This window comes from Egretta garzetta, unplaced genomic scaffold (assembly GCF_000687185.1).
Source record: "Egretta garzetta isolate BGI_Z169 unplaced genomic scaffold, ASM68718v1 scaffold326, whole genome shotgun sequence".
NCBI classification, from domain to species: domain Eukaryota; kingdom Metazoa; phylum Chordata; class Aves; order Pelecaniformes; family Ardeidae; genus Egretta; species Egretta garzetta.
Genome location: NW_009260026.1, coordinates 960,082 through 980,083, shown reverse-complemented (window position 1 = coordinate 980,083; position 20,002 = coordinate 960,082). Strand labels below are relative to the sequence as shown.

The window sequence follows — 20,002 nt, the reverse complement described above, 5'->3', positions numbered from 1 at the left end:
GGGCCGGGCTGGGCTCTCCGGGGCTCAAGGCGCCCCGCACCAACGCGCCGTAGGCCCTGGGGGTGAGGGGGCGGGAAGCGTCGTTCGCTGGCCTGGCGCTCGGGATGAGGTGAATTTTCCCGGCTGCTCAGCACCCGCGGGTCAGCTGGAGCTAGGGGCAGCGGTGGGTGACTTCACCCGCAGCGGGCTGGTCGCGGAAATTTCAGCTCTGGGTAGCATTTTAAATGTTAGAAAACTTCATACAAATTTTTGCAAATATGGTGCTGCTGCTTTTTCGTTTGCAGCAGGACTGCTCCTGTCGGAACGCAGCCCATCTGGCAGTAACGTGCATTTTCTCTTGTTTTTTTACGACAGAGTTACTGTCCGGAGATCTCGACAGAGAATTGTGATTTAGGTAAGCCTCTCATTTAGCCATCTGCAAAGCGTGTTCCGGTGTTTAAGTAGAAAGTTGCCAGCTACAGCCAGCAAGCTGGAACACATTGATACACGTGGGATAGCCAAAAGCAACCTGAAATGTATGAATTGGAGAGGGTTATGAATCAACATTATTATTGATTACTTCAGCAGGCTTGCCTTTCTATTTTAACAGTGAGAGCTCAAAATTGTCGTGATGAATCATTGCGTATACCTTACGAGTGCAAAACATTAGACTCTTTTTACAAGCAAGTAGCATACCCCAGAGGAAAGTTTGATTAAGCTCGTACAATTCATTTACACTGATTAACATAACTACAGCACATAGTACTCCTGACATCTGCCAGGAGAGGGCTGTATAGCCATAGTGATAATATAAAAACTGCCTCACTCTTTACCATTATTTTTGTACCCTAAAAAAAAGTGGTTTAAAAAGTGCTTCTGAATTCCAAAGTTCCTTACAAGAAAGAACTTGCTTATGGGCTTTAAGTGCAGACCAGAGAAGAGCCACAGGATTAAAGGCAAAGCTCAGCATAAGATCTCTGTGGCACAGTTAAATGAATGTATTGGCAAGTGTTCCGCTGCCGGGGTGGCTGTGGGTCACTGACTCTGCAAAGGTCTGCGGTACTCGCCCTTGGACCTTGCTGGAAATCAGTAATAAAATGCTAAGAATGCCCTGGAGAGGGCAGAGGCAGGCTTCAGCCCTCCTGGCAGAACAAGCTCAGAGGGGGAGAAGTGGTGTTTTCTGCTTTTGCAAGCATTTTGAAGCCCTGATTATGGCGTGGCTTTTCACATTTGCTTTCTCAGCTGGAGTTTTAGTGCCAAATGCAGCACAGTGTCACAGTGGCACTGCAGCCAGTTAGGAAAGCCCTGTAACAGTATCTGTTTCAAAGACGTTCCTCTCATACTTGTCTGCTCCTTTTTCCTCCTTCTTGCCATTTATTCTAAGTCCTTTCAGTTGTGCCGCTGCATCAGTCTTTGAGGTTGGTGCTCTATATCAAATTAAGTTTTGTGGTGTTGTTTGTTTTTTTAAAATTCAGATTACGTCATTAAGTCATTTAAGAATATGTCCCTGGCAATGGTTGTGTCAGCCTAAAGGTGGGGAGAATAAACAGTAGGAAAGAGAGAGAGAGAAGAACGAGTAGCAGGAGGAGATGCATCCCAACCAAGCTTCCTCCTCAGGTAAACAGTAAGGCAAACCCAAACCCTCAAGTCACCACAGGCTCAGCGATATTGTTGTTGTCATCTTTTAGTGCCTTTGGAGGAAGAATAGGGAAAGTCCATTTCTAAGGAAAAGGTGTTTGCCCAAGGGACCTACAAGCTATATGCTGGTAATCCCTCTGCTGAGAGGACTCTGAGCAGGCTGTTTGGGGGCTTAGGGCAGATTTCACCAGGTCTGACATCTGCCAGCTCTCGAGAAGATAATCTTGAAGACGGACTCCTTCAGAGGAGGGTGTGCGCTCTCTCTGAGGACACTGATCAGCAGCTGGCCACTCCCATGTCATCCTGTGTTCATTTACAAGAAGGGATCTGGTTGTTGATTGAAAAGATGAAACTGAAAGTACTCACAGGCTTGCAGGAAACAGCAGAGAGCACAATGCTGACTGTATCCAAATGTGTTAAACTGACAGAGTGCTCTTGAACTTTCCTGAAACTCACACTGCTGTGATTCATGAGGCATTGGAAGGAAAGAGAAGGTCTTGAGGAAAGATGGGAAAGGAGCTACTAGATGGGGAGGTTAATTTGAACAAAATAATGAACAGCACTCAAGGCCTTGGTTTCTTTGCTTAGTTGGGCTTTCTAAGCCTATGAAAAAGGTAAGTAATGACAGTAGGATAAAATTGAGAGCTATAAACCACACTTCGATACAAAAAGCAATGTTTTGACAGTAGTATCTTGGATTTCACTTTATATTATTCTGTATCCTAGGGCCAAGCATGGTAATGGATGAGGACAGCTTGATGATCTCCATCAATAAAGACACCTATGAAGTTCTTAAGAGAAGAGAGGACTGTCTACGTAATCTCATTTTTGAAAAGTTTGCTTGTACATTGGCCTTCAAAAGTGCAAAATGCACTGGTGAGGTATACAGGAAAAACCTAAAGCAGGGAATTGACATTTGTGTTTGTGAGGATGATCTCACAAGACACAAGGTCGATGCTTTGGTGAATGCAGCCAATGAATATCTAGATCACGCAGGAGGCCTTGCTTTAGCCCTTGTGAATGCTGGAGGACCAGAAATACAAGAGCAAAGCAATCTTCATATTCAAAAGTATGGAAAACTCAAAACTGGCAAAATAGCAGTGACAGGTGGAGGGAAGCTTCCTTGTAAGGAAATTATTCATGCAGTTGGTCCAAGGTGGACCATTCATGAAAAGGAAAAATGTTGTGACCTACTTCAGGAAGCTATTAGGAATGTTCTGGAATACGTTAGTGCTCCAGGAAAAACTATAAGTTCTGTGGCTATCCCAGCAGTGAGTTCAGGTGTTTTTGGCTTCCCACTCAGTTTATGTGCTCAAGTGATTGTAATGGCTATAAAGGAATTCGTTGAGGCAAGTCCATCGAGCCATCTCAGGGAGATCCGCCTGGTGAACATTCATAAGCCTACAGTTGCAGAAATGAAGGCGGCATGTGAAAAGTTTCTGGGTGATACCAGTTCACTTCAGGAAACTCTTTCAGCTTCACCAAGTTATTCTTCAGCTTTCATCAAACATGAAGGCATTCGCTTGTTCATCGTAAGAGGACTCATTGAAGAGCAGAAGGTAAGTCTGTCCCATAAGATGTTGAACATGGAGTTGCCTTCAAGTCTTGGCAGGGTTTGGAGCCCAAGAGTTCAAAACACGTATTGGTCCACTAAATAGTTATCTGCTCATCCCAATGAGAATTTACAAATGCTAAATAAATTATAGCATCAAGGAGTTGGTTTGGTTTTTGGGGTTTTTTTCTAAATGGGTTTTAAACATTACAAGATTTGTATTTCTTAACATGCTGGTTTGGGATAATAAGAAGCAGCTAAAGCTTGGATGATTAATAATGATAATAATATATCCCTATGTTAATGTTTCTCTTCTTATTATAACATCATGGGAGTTCACATTTTATCATGCATTCCCTAGAAGTCTACTCTTATTTTTTGCCTTGCTTTTTTTCCTGTAATTGATGTTCTCATTGGTGTCGCTACCGGAGTTATTCTGCAAACACTGAAAAAGCTGAAGATAATTCGTACAGATGATGTGCATGTTATATTTAAACAGTGCATCATTTAAATTGATTCATTTAACTTTTTTAGCTAGAAAATCTGATGCAAAATGTATGAGCTTAGTCGTAGTAATCTTAGACTGGAAGCAACATCACAGGAATGGCATTTGCTTTCAGCAAATACTGTATCTTAAAAAAAATCATAACTTTTATTTTAAAGAAATATCTCAACTGAATAGGAAGTTCATTCTGTGAGGTGAGAGCAAAGGATCACAAAGTTGACGACATGGGGAATTTTATCAACCATTTCTACAGCACTGAAAGATACCACATGCCTTCAAGACTATGAGGAAAATATGCTCCAAAGTCTTACATCTTTAGATTATCTTCAACAATTAAAGTTAGAATAATTACTGCTGTTATCAGCATTCTGTAAACAAGCGTTTTCCATTTTACATTTTTAATTTGAAATACAGAAGACCTGCTACAGGAATCTGCCATTTCCACTGGGAATTGGAAGCAACCATAGCTTTGCAGTTCCCCTGTATGCGCTGACCCTGCTAGTTTGGGGACGAGTGCTTGCTACCCTGACGTGGGGAGCATCTGTGTGGGCTGGGATAACAGACATAGCCATAGTTCTCTGCTGCTCATTGATAATTGGCTGCAGAATTGCATTTGATGAGGCGCGTATGGGTCACTTCTATAGGTGCAGTAATAATTCTGTTGAATACATTGTGATGACTTGAATGGGTCTTACGCATGCAGTTGGCTTCTGAAAAAAAAGTATGCATTTACTGCCCCTAGAAGGTGCATCCTTTGATGTACCTTCTAGGGACAGAGGAAATGGCCTCAAGTTGCACTAGGTGAGGTTTAGGTTGGACATTAGGAAAAATTTCTTCACCGAAAAGGTTGTCAAGCACTGGAACAGGCTGCCCAGGGAAGTGGTCGAGTCCCCATCCCTGGAGGAAGATAGGCAGATGAGGTGCTTAGGGACATGGTTTAGTGGTAGAATGGCAGTGATAGGTTAATGGTTGGACTTGATGACCTTAAAGGTCTTTTCCAACCTAAACGATGCTACGATTCTGTGATTCTATGTACTCTGGCACTGCCCTTGGTAGTAGAAAGAGAACATTCCAAACAGCTGATCTGCTGCAGTCAGGCTTTTTTTAAGGAATTGTTCCTAGAAGGAATGCTCTCCATAGTAGTAAAGCTTGCAAATAGTAAACTTGAAGTACACTGAAACTTTGCACTCTTTTCTTCCAGACTACAGCTGTTGTTAATTCTGTGTCTGTAAATGGCGAGCCTTACTATCCAGCGTCAAGAGGACTGCTGCAAAAACTGGGTTCAGCTCTTCAGGATGAACTTCAGGCTCGTTTTAAACATCCTTCATCTTACACAGAAGTCATAGTAACAAAAGGGTATAATCTGCCCTGTGAGTTTGTACTGCACATTGTATGGCCGCAATACTGCCACAAGGTGTTACTGTGTGAGGTGATGATCAGTTAGATTGGATTTTAATTGATTTTCTTGTTGAGTGATGTGAGGACTAAACTGCTTGTTTTTCCTGCAGGCATTAAAAGCTGCAGTGACAAGATGCCTGAATTGCTTTCAGAACCGGGAGTCTCCCTCAATTTCTTTTCCAGCAAGCGGGATTTGGTCGTTAAAGCTGTCTGTTGATCTGGTGGCAGAGATCATGACTGAAGCGGTTTTAGATTTTGCCAGGGCTTACCCTGAGAAGAAGATAGAGGTGCAGTTTGTCTGTTGCCCAGATGACTACGATGCCTATCAGGTAACGAATTTGTTGTTAACTACCAATAAGGAAACCCCTAATCTGTAAAAATATTCCCTACAAATTAAGATAATCTGAATTCCATACTACTTATCGAATTTGTGAGTGGCAGGTCCCTTTATAGAACTATTTGTCTCATTAACAGATGTTATTAATCTTTACAAAACTTTATTTTCTCTTCACTTAAGCTGAAGTCGTCACCCTGTGGTCTGATAGCTAGGGGAGGGAGCTCTAGAATTCCTATGACTTATCAGTGAATTTATTAGAAAGAGTCTGCTTTTAACTCACTAGGGGATAAGCTTATTCCTCCTCAGGAAATTTCTTGGACTATTTTTTTTGTATGAAGTTCCCAGGGCAAAACACTTATCAACACATTATAGGACCTAACGTGACAGAAGGGTTGCAAACAGACACTGGATAATTTCAACTGCAGTGTGCCATTTTCCACGTTTTGAATATTTGGCCAATGTGATTAATACACAACTATTTAGGTAGCCATCTATTATAAAAGTACAGAGTTTGCTTTTGTTTCCGTTTAACTTCACCCATCCATTCTTTTAACAGGAAGGGGAAGAGGGTTGGAACAAGATGATCTTTAAGGTCCCTTCCAACCCAAACCACTCTATGATTCTAAGATCAGATCCATGTTCTGTAACAGTCCCATAAACTCTAGAGGAAGCTGTGTCACAGCTATGCACTCATCACCTAATCCCTTGATAATCAGGGCACAGCGGAAACTCTTTTTGCTGAAAAAATGAAGGAAAGGCAATTTGCCACATGCCAAATCCACTGCCTAGCAGAGTAGCACTTCTCAGAGGCTTTCCATGTGTGATCATGAAGCGGAACTTTGGGGTAAATCAGGGGAATAGTCTGGGGTTTAAAACTGAGTAAGGATTCATCAGCATTAAACTGCAAGTAATGAACGCCTTATCTATTGTGGTTCCATGGATTCTGGATATGCCACAGCCACAAGGAGTTGGCAAAGGCGCTGTTCAGCGTGTAAGGTGTCTTACCTTAGGAGACATAGAAGAGGAAGGCATTTGGTATTGTCAGGAATAACATTTTGGGAAAAACTGACAAATGTCAGCTGTTAACAGTTTTGGAATTTGGGGGGAGGGGCGTAACTACAGCTGTAAACTGCTTATCTAACAGAGTTTTGAGGAGACAAATCGCATATTTGACAACAGAGATTGCAAATTGCTCCTAAACTTTTCTCTTTCAAGGTTTTCCAGAGAAAATTTTCTTCAGCAGCATGCAAACTGGAAAAAAAGCAGTGTTACAACAGAAGTGATGATTTGAGTAAGTAATGAACAGAAGGGGCATTTCAAGTAAATGAGCACTCCAGATTTGAGAATCTGGAATTGCATTCCTTTAAAAATAGTGTTTGTGTATGTGTCTTGGGGAAAGGGAGAGGCAAAACTGTGTCAGCGTTTTGCATTTTTACATTAATAGGAATGGAACTGGGCAGTACCTTATAGGATTTTCAAACGTAACAAATCATCCCAGTGCCTAACTTGTTGGAAGTCATTTAGTGGAAGGCAAATAAATTCTGCATATGGGATTTTTGGTTTTTTTTCCTGGAAGCCTTATCTCCTGGTATCTAGTCTCTTGGGTTTTGAGCATATTGGAAGAATAGTGTGTTTCTTGCACTGTACATCTTGGATTACATATAGGAATTTGTGACAGCACTTGAAAGCTCTTCACTCTTTCAACGCATCTGTATAAAAAAAAAAAAATCATCTTTCTTACAGAGTCAGGCAGTCAAAGCGTAAAAGAGATTGCAAATAATGAAGCAGCTGTTGAACTTAAAGGGAAAACACAAACAGCATTAGAAGGAGCAGAATCGTGGATCCAAACTGTGGTAAAAATTCATGAACGTCACCGTGCTGTTATTGAAAGCAACTACATTTTTTGCCTTGGTAAAAACGAGCTTGCAGCACTATCTCAAGAGCAGCATCCTAGTGTACGTATATCAGAAGAAGTGCGAGGTGGAAACGCAAAACTGGAATTTCAGGGGCCCCCTGATGCTGTGATTGATGCAGTGCTCGCAACTGAAAAATTACTGCTTCGTATGCAAAAGAAGACTACAGACAAGCAAGAGGAACTGCTGTACTTAATGTGTATGTAAAGAAAATAAGTGACTAATTAAGTAAATAAGTGCCTAAATAAGGTCATGTATGAAGCAACAGATACCTATGTATTGCTGAGAGTGGACAGACGTGCATTCACTTCACGCACATACTGAGCATTGCTTTAATTACCGGTATTACTGTACTATTATACGAGCCCCTGAAAAAGCATTTATTAGCTCTGGTTACTTGCTTGGCAATATTCCCAGTAGGGCACAGTTTACACAGGGGCTGCCCATCGTTGCCCAGCTGTGATGGGTTGGCTTCCTCCAGGACAGCTTCACTTTAAAGCCTGGCCACTGGAGGCTTACAAAACTTACACTTTAATTAACGCATACCTTTGCTGAGCTCTTCTGCTAGCTGCAGCTGGACCACTGTTGCAGGACCCGCCAATGGACTTGTTCTGCAGGGCCCCTGGCTTCCACTAATGGTGGATAGAGCTAGTGGCATTACAAAAAGCTACCGAGTGATCCATTTTTCCTCGTGTTTGTATAGTCATTCAATATTGATAACAGTATTTGAAAGTTGGGCTGTGGAGAGATGTAATGGAGAAGATATATTGCTTTTCTGTGATTTTCTCTCTCTCTGGGTTCTTTAATAAATCTAGAAAAAAATGAATAAATTAATATATGTATTTCAGTCCCTCTCAGTATTAGCCTCTGGCATTACTCTGGAGAATATTTAACATTCTCTGCTCTTAACTAAACTACCAAACTAAAGTATTGGATCCCTCCTCCTTGCCTTTGCTTCAGATATTACATGAAAATTTTACTCCCTCATTTGTATCCAGGCCAACCAGAAGCAGGTCAGCTTTCAGAAGGAGACCTTCAGAGGACACACACTGCTAAGCACATCCAGATTTCACTGGTGGAATCATACCTTCAGGAGTTTAAGGAAAGGCAGAAACAGTTTAAAAAAGCTGGGCTTCATGTTCTCAAGGTAAAGAGGACAGGTATTTGTGGAAAAACTAAATCTCAGCTGATATATTTCAACTAACATGTTTAACATATGCTTAAACAATATCAGATGAACTATTTCAATATATGGCGCTTAAAAATTAAGATCAATTCAGCCTCATCCTTAAAATAGATGTAGTCTATTATAGATGTAATAAAAAGTATTTTAAAGATAATGCAAATAATCACTCAAAAAGTGTGGTTAAATTCTGAGGAGCCCTTTTAACTGTACCCTATATCCTGTCTCGTATTTCATGCTTCAAATGTTCCTTTATAGGACTCCAGAGAAATACGAGATTGCTGCGTTAGGAGGAGTACAGTATTGCAGGACACTAAGGCAGTGTCTCTCTTTTCTTCTTGTGAGCTTGACACTAAAAATTAGCAACTGAATTTGTCACAGTTATGATCTGATTAGTGGTGTGCTGCAGCTGGGATCTTGCTTGGCTATCAGTGCTTTACGGAATGGGCAGAGGATGAGGCTGTGCACCACAGAGAAATACGGAAGTTTGTAAACAGGGATTTGTGTGCCTAGTAGTAACAGGAAACCAGGCTGCCAGATGCCGAACTGCCTTTCGTACGAGAAAGGTATTTAACATTGAAATGGTAGCAAATACCAACCCGATGAAAGCAAGCACCGTTTGGTCTGCAGAACTAAAGACTTTGTTGAGGCTCAACACAAAAGCTATGTCAGAATTTAAAACGGTGCTGGACTGAGGATCGGTCATAGCTCAGTTAAATTACTTTTATTATTTATGTTACAGATTGAAAAGATACGTAATACTCTTCTATATGCTGCATTCCAAGAAATGAAAAAAAAAATGGAAGAAAAAAAAGATACTGCCAAAATAACCCACAGGCGGTGTGCCAAACTGGATTTCACAGGATGTATTCTCCACCAACAGGTAATAACTTGCTTTGGCATCTTTAATCAAAATGAACAGTGACCGACTACTAAAGTTGATTAAAATCAGAAAAAAAGGCATTCTTACCTGCATTTAGAGTCATATGAGCTTACTTTTTTATCAATGGCAAGTTTTGCCTGTTTTTCCTTCCTGATACAGTAGTCAGTAAGGCTCTGGGAGGATAAGCCTGGATTCTAGCCTAGCCCAGACACTGTTGACAGAACTGTTGATATACACATAATGCCATGTCTGGATTCTAGCCTAGCCCAGACACTGTTGACAGGTCAACTGTTGATATACACATAATGCCATGCCCAAGTTTTATTTTGTTGCATCATTCTTCAAAGAACGTCAACATCCTTAGGTACTTGCTGCAAACACGCGTTCAGCAGCTCAATGCTTTAAAACACGTTCAGAGGAATCGCAGAATAATTGAGGCTGGAAGGTGCTTCTGAAGGTCACCTAGCCTAACGCCCCGTGCAAATCGGGTGCTGTCAGAGACCGGGCAGACCACCCCTCCAACTGGAGTACGCTCGGGAAGAACGTTGTGGTGTCTGTGAAATATTGTCATAGCCTTAGCAGATAAATGTTTTCAGAAATGGAAAGCGTAAACATTTGGCACCTCATCCTGCAATAGGTGAAGGGTGTGGTATTTTGCTTGTCAAATGCAGAATTGGGATTTCGGGCAATAAACTGTTCAAAAAGTAGAGATTTGCCTTTCCTTATCCATGCAGTGTACGTGGCGCATTTTCACACTTTCAAAATAATAAATAGCATGATGGTGTAATTTCATTTCTTTGCACTTTTCCATGATACTGCAATACCATTTTTATGCAGCATGCTCCTTATAAATCCCAAAGCTTTTTTTGCATTTTAGTAATTGCATTATTAAAAACTTACCTTCTGTGGTGCGTATCAGTCCCTAGAACGTGATCGCAGAAGTGTTTATATAAATACATTATACCTTGATGTTTCTATCACTGGATTAACAGCTAAATCCAAACAGTCATCACTGGCTAGCATTCAGCTGGGATGGCCATCAGCTGTTACTGCCTGTGATGTCAATGGGAAGTCAGTGCTAGCATCAGAGCCACTGAATGCAGATTTACTTCCAAAAGGATGGCACGCGGTGCGAGATAACATAAAACGTGACACTAGAGTCAAGAAGCACTCTCTTAGTACTACCACCCCCCAAAAAACAGTTGTTAAAGGCTTTTATTTTTTTCTTCTGAAAATTTTTCTTTCTTTTTCCAGAACAAAAATATGGAGCTGGCATCTACTTTAAAAGGAACCCGAAAAGCCTAATCAAGGGTAAAGATGCATGGGAAATGGACTGTAAAATATATGTGTTTGAGGCTGAGGTATTAACAGGCTTATACACTGAAGGCAAGGCGTCTCACATTATGCCACCAGCAGTGCAGGGGGATGCCACGAAGGTATATGACAGCTTAGTAGATGATGTAAACAATCCTGACACCTTTGTAATTTTCAACAGTGTTGGGGCCCTTCCACAATATTTGTTGACTTGTTCCCAAGTGACAGAGAGGTACACAGCCCTCTGAGGAAACCAGGAGCATCCTGAGTAAGAACTAACCAGAACTGTAGCTGTTGTGAAGACCCGCTCAGTACTTAGATTTTTAAGAGGATGGTCTACCTGGTAATATGCTGTTATCAAACTGCTTCATGCAAAGTGCTCTGAAATATCTGGGAACAAAAAAAGTTAAGTCAAAACCTTAAGGAGATTAGAACAAAATGACCTGTGAATGGAAATGGAAGGGAAAGCATCAGAAAATACAGTTCAACATTTATCTGGTCATTTACTTTATGCCTTAAAAGCGTTCTGAGCATGTGACTGTACACCTGATGTTTGCACAGGTTGTCATTCGTCCGTTATATTTTCTTAATCTGAGATACTGCATATATTAGAGAAACCCAGGAGGTCTTGGTTGTGCCTTTGATTCTTAAATTCTCTTTTTACTTAAACAGGTCTATGTGTCAGGTGAAAGCTGTCTCCCACTTAGGGACACGCTATTAAATATACGTAGCTATGACAAACGTGAGGCAATACTTCATGACTTCTAGCAATAGTTGCCGTTACAGTTTTTATTAGTTAAGAGATTGCGAGCATTGTAGATACATGTATTCAAAATAAAAAGCATGAATGACGCTGACAGCTAACCTGTTATTTTTCCATAGTCTTAAGAAGGTGATTTGGACTGTATTTGAGCTACAGATTTCTCAGTGGTGTTCAATCTCTTTGAAAGGCTACAAAATAGTTGAGAACAGGTTCAAGCTACAGCTTGGAACTGCTCTTCAATTAATCTACCTTGATCGATATCTTTTAAAGACTGCAGTGTCAACCTTGTAGCTAGATATCCCCACGTTGCTTCTGTGGTGACCTGAAGCCAGTAAATGGAAAAGCCCAAGACCTATTTTACTCCTTTCAATGTAAAAGGGGATTCAGTCCAGCTGTCAGGTACTTTGAAACTTTCTGTATTAAAGCCTGAAACTGTGCCTGATGTTAGCAGGGTTTAAAACACATCTATTGCCCCAAACTAAAAGCTACTACCAGATTTGTCCAATCTGAAGGATGTAAAACCACCAGTTACAGCCCTAACTGAACACCCGAACAGCTCACAACAGTGCTGGAATACAGAAATAAAGGCTCATCTGTCAATATCGCGCCTGCTTCTAGACTGAAGAGTCATCTATGATTAAAACTGTAATTATATGGGGAGAATAAAGGCTCGGATAAAACTATTATGAAGCAACACTGCCATATGAAAAGCATTTCATCCATGTGTAAAGCACTGTGCTAATGGAGAGCAGTCTGAACCCTGAAACGCAGATGAAATTAGCGTTTAATAAGACTTTTCAAAATCATTTGTTAATGAATCCCAGCACATTCGTACTGCACCTCCAACTCTCAAGACAGCAGTCACACTTGCTAGAAACCACTCACAAGTCCAAAAGGAATTGTTATAGAAGTCTAATTCTGATCTCTAAGTGAGGTTGCAAACGGAAAATTTTTTTGAACCATTGCAAAACAAACTCAGGCAGATGAGGTGCTTAAGGCCATGGTTTAGTGGTGGGATGGCAGGCTTAGGTTAACGGTTGGACTTGATGACCTTAAAGGTCTTTTCCAACCTCAACGATTCTATGATTCAATTAATATAATCACTTTTTTGTTTTTAAATTCTTTTAAAGATTAGCTATGTCTACATTGTTGCAAAAGGGTAGCTTTTGTAGCATGTGAGCCTGTAATGGTAAAAGGAAGACACACACACACACCCACACACACCCACACACCTTGTTTCCACAGAAATCCCAAATTTGCTTTTAGGTAGCATGCTGGAAGTTTGAGAACAGAATTAGTCCATTTCTGTTTTAACTGTTCCATTTAAGCAACCAATTCTTCTCCTCTATTTTCTGTCCCGTTTTTCCTCATGTTTCTTAATTCACACGTTACTGACAGGGAAACACACAGCTGTATATTTAAGGTTCGTTAGGCAGCGTTGAACAAGAATAAGCTCTTAGTTCAGCTTGCTTCAAGAGGTTTCATTTTTTGAAGGAGTTTCATAGCAGGAATTATTTTTTTTTCTGGTTTCATTTTTGAAAAAACGCAAATACTTTTTTTTTGGCACAGCATAACATCTTTTCTCCTACTTGGAATAAAGAACAGTTTTCATAGTGCAGTATTATTTTAATACTGTTACACAAGTACTAGTAACAATGTATTTCATTAATAACCTTTTTATTAACTTTGTAACTCTTCTTAATTGCATCTGAAAAACATTGGTAGTCAGTTTAATAGAAAAAATAATTACTGAGAAAATTTTAACAGCACATGCTCCTCCCTCCACATATACCCGCAGTTTATAAGGATTCAGTCTTACTGAACATTCATTTTGCATTTTATTATAGCGAGATTTTTTTTTCTAGTATATAATTGCTAAAGTTCGCCTGTGCTCTCTGCACTTTGTGATATAATATATATTCTACATGTATATATAGTTTTTTAAAAACTGGTAATGTAAGAGGTTGTATAGAATTATTTTCATCTGGTCCTCAGAAAGAATAATTTCATATACAGAAACTAGAAAATAAACCCAGCACAAACTAGATGTACCAAGTAGTACATATTAAAATAATTACCACAGTAATTGAAAATTCCTGATCTTGGTCCTACAGCAATCAGTTCACTAGAGGCTACTCCACAGCCTCTGGGATTTCTCTGTCATCCACAATAAGGGTATGAATAATTCCTTCCTTTCGTCTTCCACTACTGACAGCCTTAATGCAACAGCTGTGGTCACCAACACTGAAGTGAGTTTCAGTCCCATCTTCTACAAATTCACCCTGGGAGAAAGGAGACAAGAATAAAACCAGACACGTGCTATTTTAGTAAAATAAAAGCTTGAGCGCATCAGACTGTTTCCAAAGCCAAGATCCCTGGCCGTTCCCGCAATGAAGCCGCCGTAGGTACCTTGACAACCACAGCGCAAACGCCCAACAAAGCTGCAGAACCTCAGACAGGGCTTTGTCAAGGCGTCCAGTTAAAGACTGGTGGGTATGAGATGGCAATCAAAACTTCACATAGTCAGAAATGGTGAAGTTGGAGTTTGCGAATTAGTATTGTTGATCCACGTCAGTGAAGCAAAAATAGGAAATACAGTTTCCTTCCGAGCTGCGCAGTACAGCCAGTAAGCGCCACACAAACCTGCGCTGAAGTGGCAGTAAAATGGGAAGGATTTCCTGGTGCCTGCTACAGCAGAACAAATCAATCCCTGAACTGAGCATCACAGTCGTGTATTTTGGATACACAGCTCCTGCTGCAGTTATGCAATTTCCTGTTACAGATTTTGCCACACAGGGCTGTGTTTCTGTCAGTATCTTTGGGAAAGTAGAAACATCTGTGTGCCACTCTAATGCAAGCACGGTTTGGCAACTAAACCTGTACTCGTAGCGTGCAAGAATATCTCCTGGTGCATTTATTACATTACAGAAAAAGCTGAGAACCATCAAGAGCAGACATGCTGATGCACTGGGAGAGGATGTTCCTTCCACAGATTACTGAAGAAACATTTGGTTTCTCTTTATCCTGCTCTCAACTACAGCAAAACTGTTGATTTTACAATTGGTACTCGTCCAGGCGATTACTTGTGGCAGTAGTAATCGCAGTGACAACTCTCTGGTGAGAAAGCACGCCCTTCAAGGGTGGGGAAGCCTACGCAGTATGCATATTGAAAGCCATCATAATATAGAAAGACACCAAATAGATTTAAGCCTTCTAGCTGTCAACCCACTCTAAAAATTAATTCAGGTGTGATAGAAAGATTTGATTTGTTCCAATGAGACTCTTAAGCCCCAAGTGCTAGGTACCATCTCTAGATAGAAAAAAATTGTGAGTCCTAACAGACTACACGTCTTCAACTTTCAGTCACCACTAACACAGGCAGGCTGGGATGAGGTGGCTCTATACTCTGCATCAAACTCAAGTCCCTCCCACTTCCTGGAAAGTTTTCTTCCTAAAAACCCTGGACAGCTGACCCAGAAGGTTTATTTTGCTTGTCTAAAAAGTGTAAACTAAAGCACTGTTTATCCTTAAATCGACAGACGTTTGGCATCCTGACTGAAATACTGTCAGTTGTAAAATGGAGTGAAGGGCACTCGGAACAGACTAATGGCATGCTGGCTGCCTAGGCGTACGCTCGTACCCTGCCGTAAAGCCAGGTAGCGTGCCCCTCTGTGGCTTCTTTTGCTAAGCTTTGGTTACCTAGCCACAGCCTGTGAAAAGCCTTTGGAAATGATCACGTACCGCTGTTTCCATTTTTTGACCGTTGCACCACACATCCATGGTGTCCTTTTCTGTGAAGGAAAAAGAAAACAAAAAGTAGGAAGAACAAGGTTCCCCCCCACCCCCTACAGACAAGAAGATCTAGGAATTTTTAAAACTTACTGTTGAATCTTACTGTCAATTCCCAAAAGAAGTTCCTAACTAGCCATAGTACCTGGGCTAGAGGGTTTGTTCTTCTACTGGAGAGATGGGAGGCCCTGTCATCAATGGGCAAACAACTTTTGCTATGAACACACATTTTTACCTCTCCCTAGCCCTGGTTATTAACACTGGGTTGTTCTGAATATTGCCAAAGATGCTAAACCGAAAGTCATTCTTAAACTGAAAATCTTGAAGACAGAAAAATGAAGTAATTTCTACTAATTATTTGAGTGCTGTTTCAATGAAGATGTAACACTTTTTCCAGGTCAGTTGAATTCAAAAGTAGCATTATTTAACTTCCAGCAAGCTGTTTGTACTCTTAAAAATCTCCTTGAAAACCCAAGTACCACTTTAAATATGAATCTTAGATTTTTTTCATTTGAAACAGAATATTCTTTTACTTCTCCCAGCACATCCTCCTTAAATTACTTTGCTCTAGAATTCATGTTACTGATGCTGCCATCCACAGGACACCAGTGGAGAGCTGCACACCGCTTCCCTTTTAAGTAAGCATAGGGATTAAAAGTCTGTGAGGAGACTAATCTGTTCCTGGCATTAAAATTGTCTTTCTTTCCTGCCCGTTCATCTTAGGGCTGTTCATTCTGTCCTGAGGCTTAAGAAGCAACCATAGCCCAAGATCTCTTGTCTTCAGGTCTAACCATACGGCAATGCCTAAGTGGAATTTTTCCCACTAGATGCCACTGACGAATTCCCCAGGGGATCCCTTCCTCCCACCTGCTTGTAATGTGTTTGGGAAAGGGGGGCGGAAGAGAAGAAATGTATTGCCTTGCTATTAAGAAAGTGAAGAAACATCATCTGAAGTGTTTAGATTAAATTTGTAGTTAAGAAGTGATGCAGAAAAAGGGACGCCGATTAATCTACCAAGAACATAGAATAACATTGTCCCACTTCTTCAGTTCAAGACTCCTTGACTTTGGCTTATGATTTTTGGAAGGAAAGCCTCGTTACCTGGTTAACAAACTTACACATGCAGCAGGCTCGATCACATCGCAGACACCACTTCTATAACATGCTTCACCTGGAAAATTGCCTTGCTCTGGCAGCCCTAGGGCTACAGAAGCCACGATTCCTTCCAACCTTTTTCTTTTTGTAAACCCAGACCGTGCTGCTGTAGAACAGAACACGGACAGCAAGCTCACACGCACGTAACAAGACCATTGGGTTTTTTTCAGACCTTGGCATCTGATTCCAAACTTCCAGACCACTCGGTATTTTATGCTGCAACAGTGCTAGCCACTGAACTGTGCTTTCTCTTAATTACCAGTTATTAAATGTATACAAGGGTGTCCAAAGGCAGCAACATGAAGTCACGCCACGTCTACTTACCTAGAACAACTCTATAGTCCGTGCCACCCAGGCTTAGTACCCAAGTATTGGTTGTTTTTGACCTGTTCTCCATGTACTTCTTGAGGCTCTTTCCATCAATCTCCAAAGTATATTCATATGCAAAGCCACTGACTGCATCGATGTTAATAGTAGCTTTTGTTTTGGCTGCTCCAACAGTGAATGTTTCTTTACCCACTAATTTAAACATCCATTCTTTTCTTATTTCTTCCTGTAGAATAGAACAAAGACAATGGGTATTAATTGATAAACCTGAACACATGTATTAGCATAAAAACCCCCTGAACTAGAACTCGGGAAACAGCTTGGTACTTAACTATTATTTCAGAATGAACGAATACACGGTATTTTGTATGTCTAGAGTGCCTCTGCCCAAAGACAGCAAAGCACTTCATGAATACTCACACCTTCACTGTAACCGAAACAAAAAGAATGATGCAGTTCATTAAATTAGGCAAAGTTAACCAACTGAAAATACCTCACTCGCACTTATCAGTCTTTTGTTTGTTCTGATGCCTGTTGCATGGAAGTGCACTTATATAATCTGTATCACAGTGAATTTTGAGCACGTATAGCAATGTCACCTTTCCATCAACATAGACAACACGCTTTCCTGAAGTGGTCCCGTGTTCAAATTCAATCTTGTGAACACCATCACTTAAAGCTACTTCCCAAACAGCCACCAAATCTGTCATCTTCTCTAAGTGGCTGTACCGAGACCTATGGAAACACCAACAAAGTAAATTAATCGTCATTGAAAGTGTTAAATTAACAGATTTCGATAGCTCAAAGCTTCACTGCTTCAGGGCAAGCCGCTTTTTACAAATGAAAAAGGAGACTTGAAAGAATAAGCTCACAGAACTGCTTATATTTTCCTGTTTTTCAAACACTCAAATATGACAAAATACCACAAAATATAAGCAGACAGTTAAACAGGCTCACTTTGACAAACACCATACGAAGACATATAGATCCATCTAACCTCTAAAGCTTCCAGTTCAGGTGACAGGATGGTTACAAAATTACACTTAGAAGTCAGATGCTCCTGGACAGTTCTGCGATTTCTTGCCAGGTGTTAAAATACAGGCATTTTGACTGGTCTCTGACAAAGTCTTTTAGCCTTTTAAACTTGAAAAATATGGTCAGGATGTCCAGTTTAGCTATTACCTGTTTTAACAGATTTGGCTGTAATCTTTCTCATAAACGTTGCCTACAGCATTCAGAAATGCAACTGCGCACACAAACACCCACAGGAGAGGAGATCTGGCAAGACATCCTTTCATTTAGGTCATTTTTGAAGCTTAGACAGAGTCATAAGTGACCACTGGAACTGGGGATATCTTTCCAAATCTGCCCGTACCACAGTGCTGATTTTTTACCTTACTTCATCTTCACAGACAGTAATCTCCTCACGGGATGCCATAGTAACCAAAATGGCTTTTAATCCAATTAGCAGCAAGAAGAAAAGAAAAGCAGAATAGCAGCACAGAAGTGTTGAGGCCTAAATTTTCCCAGTGTTCTCCATTTAAGACAAAGGACATTTTTAAAAGTGTCACGAACTATCACGCACTGCCATATACATGACGAAACGCAAACATAATTTTTCCTCTTAGGCAGAAAGGCAAACGTTAAGTGTCCTACTACAGCATTAATAAGTGCAGTTTATCCTAACTGAATTAGCACATCGTAACTTTGCCAGCTATTTCACGGGAAAACGGTTTGCCGAATTTGCGAGCAAAAGTTTAGAAATGGACAACTTGACCGAAGTGGGGACCAGACCCAGAGCTGCCCATCTCAGTCACAAACCGTACCGAACCCGGGACCGCGGCCACCTCAGGGAAAGCGAAATAGCACAGGCGACAATTTCAACCTCCTCCTTTTTCTAAACCACCGGAGTCGTTTTCAACAATGGCATTAGCAATTTGACCTGGCAATTCGGTCATGAATGTGAGCCACAAACAAATCCCTTGTTTCTTACTTAGGTTCTTTAGACCGTGACCATGTTTTACAACACTGCCGACTTATTTGTGTTACTTTCACTAAACAAATTAATCTGTTAAGAGCTATCTGCACTGTCTGTGCATATCAGTAAGCATAATTTAAGTAAGTGCAAATAAGTGCATTTTTGACAAATTGTAGTTTTCAGTGAAAAATGAATCAGCAGTAAAGTTGTAAGCTCTCGGGTCTCTCTTCAGCATACTAGAGGAGTGCGCAATTAAAAATTAAACCTCCTTCACTCTGTCTTAAGCTTCTGTTTTAAGACATGGTCAAGTACAATGCCGCATCGCTGGCCGTGGTCGTCGGTAATTACACACATTTCTGTTCCGAAACTGAAAAATAAGTTTTAAAAACAGTGAAACCATTTTAAAGACCCTAAGGATTTAATACTTGCAGTGGAGAGCACTCTACACCACCTAATAAACGCTGAGGAGGTGGTTTTGGTTGTTCCTAAAGCCATGGGTTGATTCCCGTGAAGGCTCACGCCCCCGGCACGGGGTGGAAGTCTGGCAGGGTGTCTCTCCCTTCCCCTTCTCCTCGCAGGAGCGGGCGCGGGGGGCTCAGGACAGACCCGGGCTTGGCCCCGCCAGCTCATCGACACCAGGGGTGGCCTCGGGCACAAAAAGAAATGCCAGAAGAGGTGGCACCTACGGCCTACCCACCGGGACTGCTTCACCCCCGGCAGCACGCAACCCTCCCGCGCGAATTTTCACAGGTAATTTCGGATCGATGATGAAAGGGTTAGGAAACATCCCAGAACACGCAAATTCTTATCTATATATATATTATTTAAAAAAACAAAACAAAAACAACAAACCAAGCCATGGTAACGTGGTAATACACGTTTTTTCTTTTAATCAAAACCCAGCTGAACCCAAACTCTAGGCCAGCCCGATGTTTTTGAAGGGCAGTCGATAGCATCAGCGTCCGAAGGGGAAGCCGTCGACCGCCTCATTTCGCTGCACTTCCTGCTAATCACGTCAGCAGCCCCAAATGAGATTTACTTCTTTATACATTAGGACTTGTTTTTAAAACTTGGATAGGATTAGCGCTCTGCATCCACCTAATCCAGGCCTGGGAGCAGGCAGCGGGGGATGGCGCGCCGGGACGTATAGGAACTCCAGAGACGGCAACTTTCTCCCCACCACCCACGTTTTTTGCCAGCAAAAAGGGTTGGGGTTTTTTTTTGGTTTTTTTTTTTAAATTTAGTCCCGACAGCCACCTTTCCAAATCCCTCCTCCGTGCCCCGCGAG

The 20,002-nt window shown here is 41.2% G+C and overlaps 3 protein-coding genes across 10 annotated transcripts in view; 2 read left to right on the top strand and 1 right to left on the bottom strand.

Annotated features, from left to right (window-relative positions):
• Window positions 1–32: 32 nt before the first annotated feature.
• PARP9 (poly(ADP-ribose) polymerase family member 9) lies at window positions 33–12,487 on the top strand. The gene is given in 11 exon segments (XM_035896335.1): window positions 33–109; window positions 355–394; window positions 2,344–3,176; window positions 4,876–5,103; window positions 5,183–5,401; window positions 6,625–6,700; window positions 7,153–7,521; window positions 8,321–8,469; window positions 9,248–9,335; window positions 9,338–9,388; window positions 10,643–12,487. Coding segments are annotated over 9 exon segments (2,313 nt in total). The 5' UTR covers window positions 33–109; window positions 355–394; window positions 2,344–2,351; the 3' UTR covers window positions 10,951–12,487.
• Window positions 12,488–12,697: 210 nt separating this feature from the next.
• Window positions 12,698–18,268, bottom strand: FAIM (Fas apoptotic inhibitory molecule). 2 transcript variants are annotated; one of them, XR_004842290.1, is made up of 5 exons: window positions 17,336–18,268; window positions 16,734–16,962; window positions 15,207–15,256; window positions 13,544–13,747; window positions 12,698–13,053 (listed from the first exon to the last, which is right to left on the bottom strand). XR_004842290.1 is itself a non-coding variant. In XM_009640852.2 (4 exons), exons 1-4 carry the CDS (start codon window positions 17,504–17,506, stop codon window positions 13,598–13,600), a joined length of 600 nt encoding a protein of 199 aa, XP_009639147.2. In that variant the 5' UTR covers window positions 17,507–18,268; the 3' UTR covers window positions 12,698–13,597. The 2 variants fall into 2 exon arrangements, 1 of the variants encoding a protein (XP_009639147.2); XM_009640852.2 differs by having other exon boundaries at window positions 12,698–13,747.
• Window positions 18,269–18,298: 30 nt separating this feature from the next.
• Window positions 18,299–20,002, top strand: part of CEP70 (centrosomal protein 70) — a 13,770-nt gene continuing 12,066 nt past the window's right edge. For 6 of the 7 annotated variants that reach the window (XM_035896337.1, XM_035896339.1, XM_035896336.1 and 3 more), the window contains exon 1: window positions 18,299–19,464. In XM_035896337.1, the coding sequence (XP_035752230.1) occupies window positions 19,378–19,464 (87 nt within the window). In that variant the 5' untranslated portion in view covers window positions 18,299–19,377. The remainder of the gene's footprint in view (window positions 19,465–20,002) is intronic. The other variant, XM_035896340.1, reaches the window with a different exon arrangement.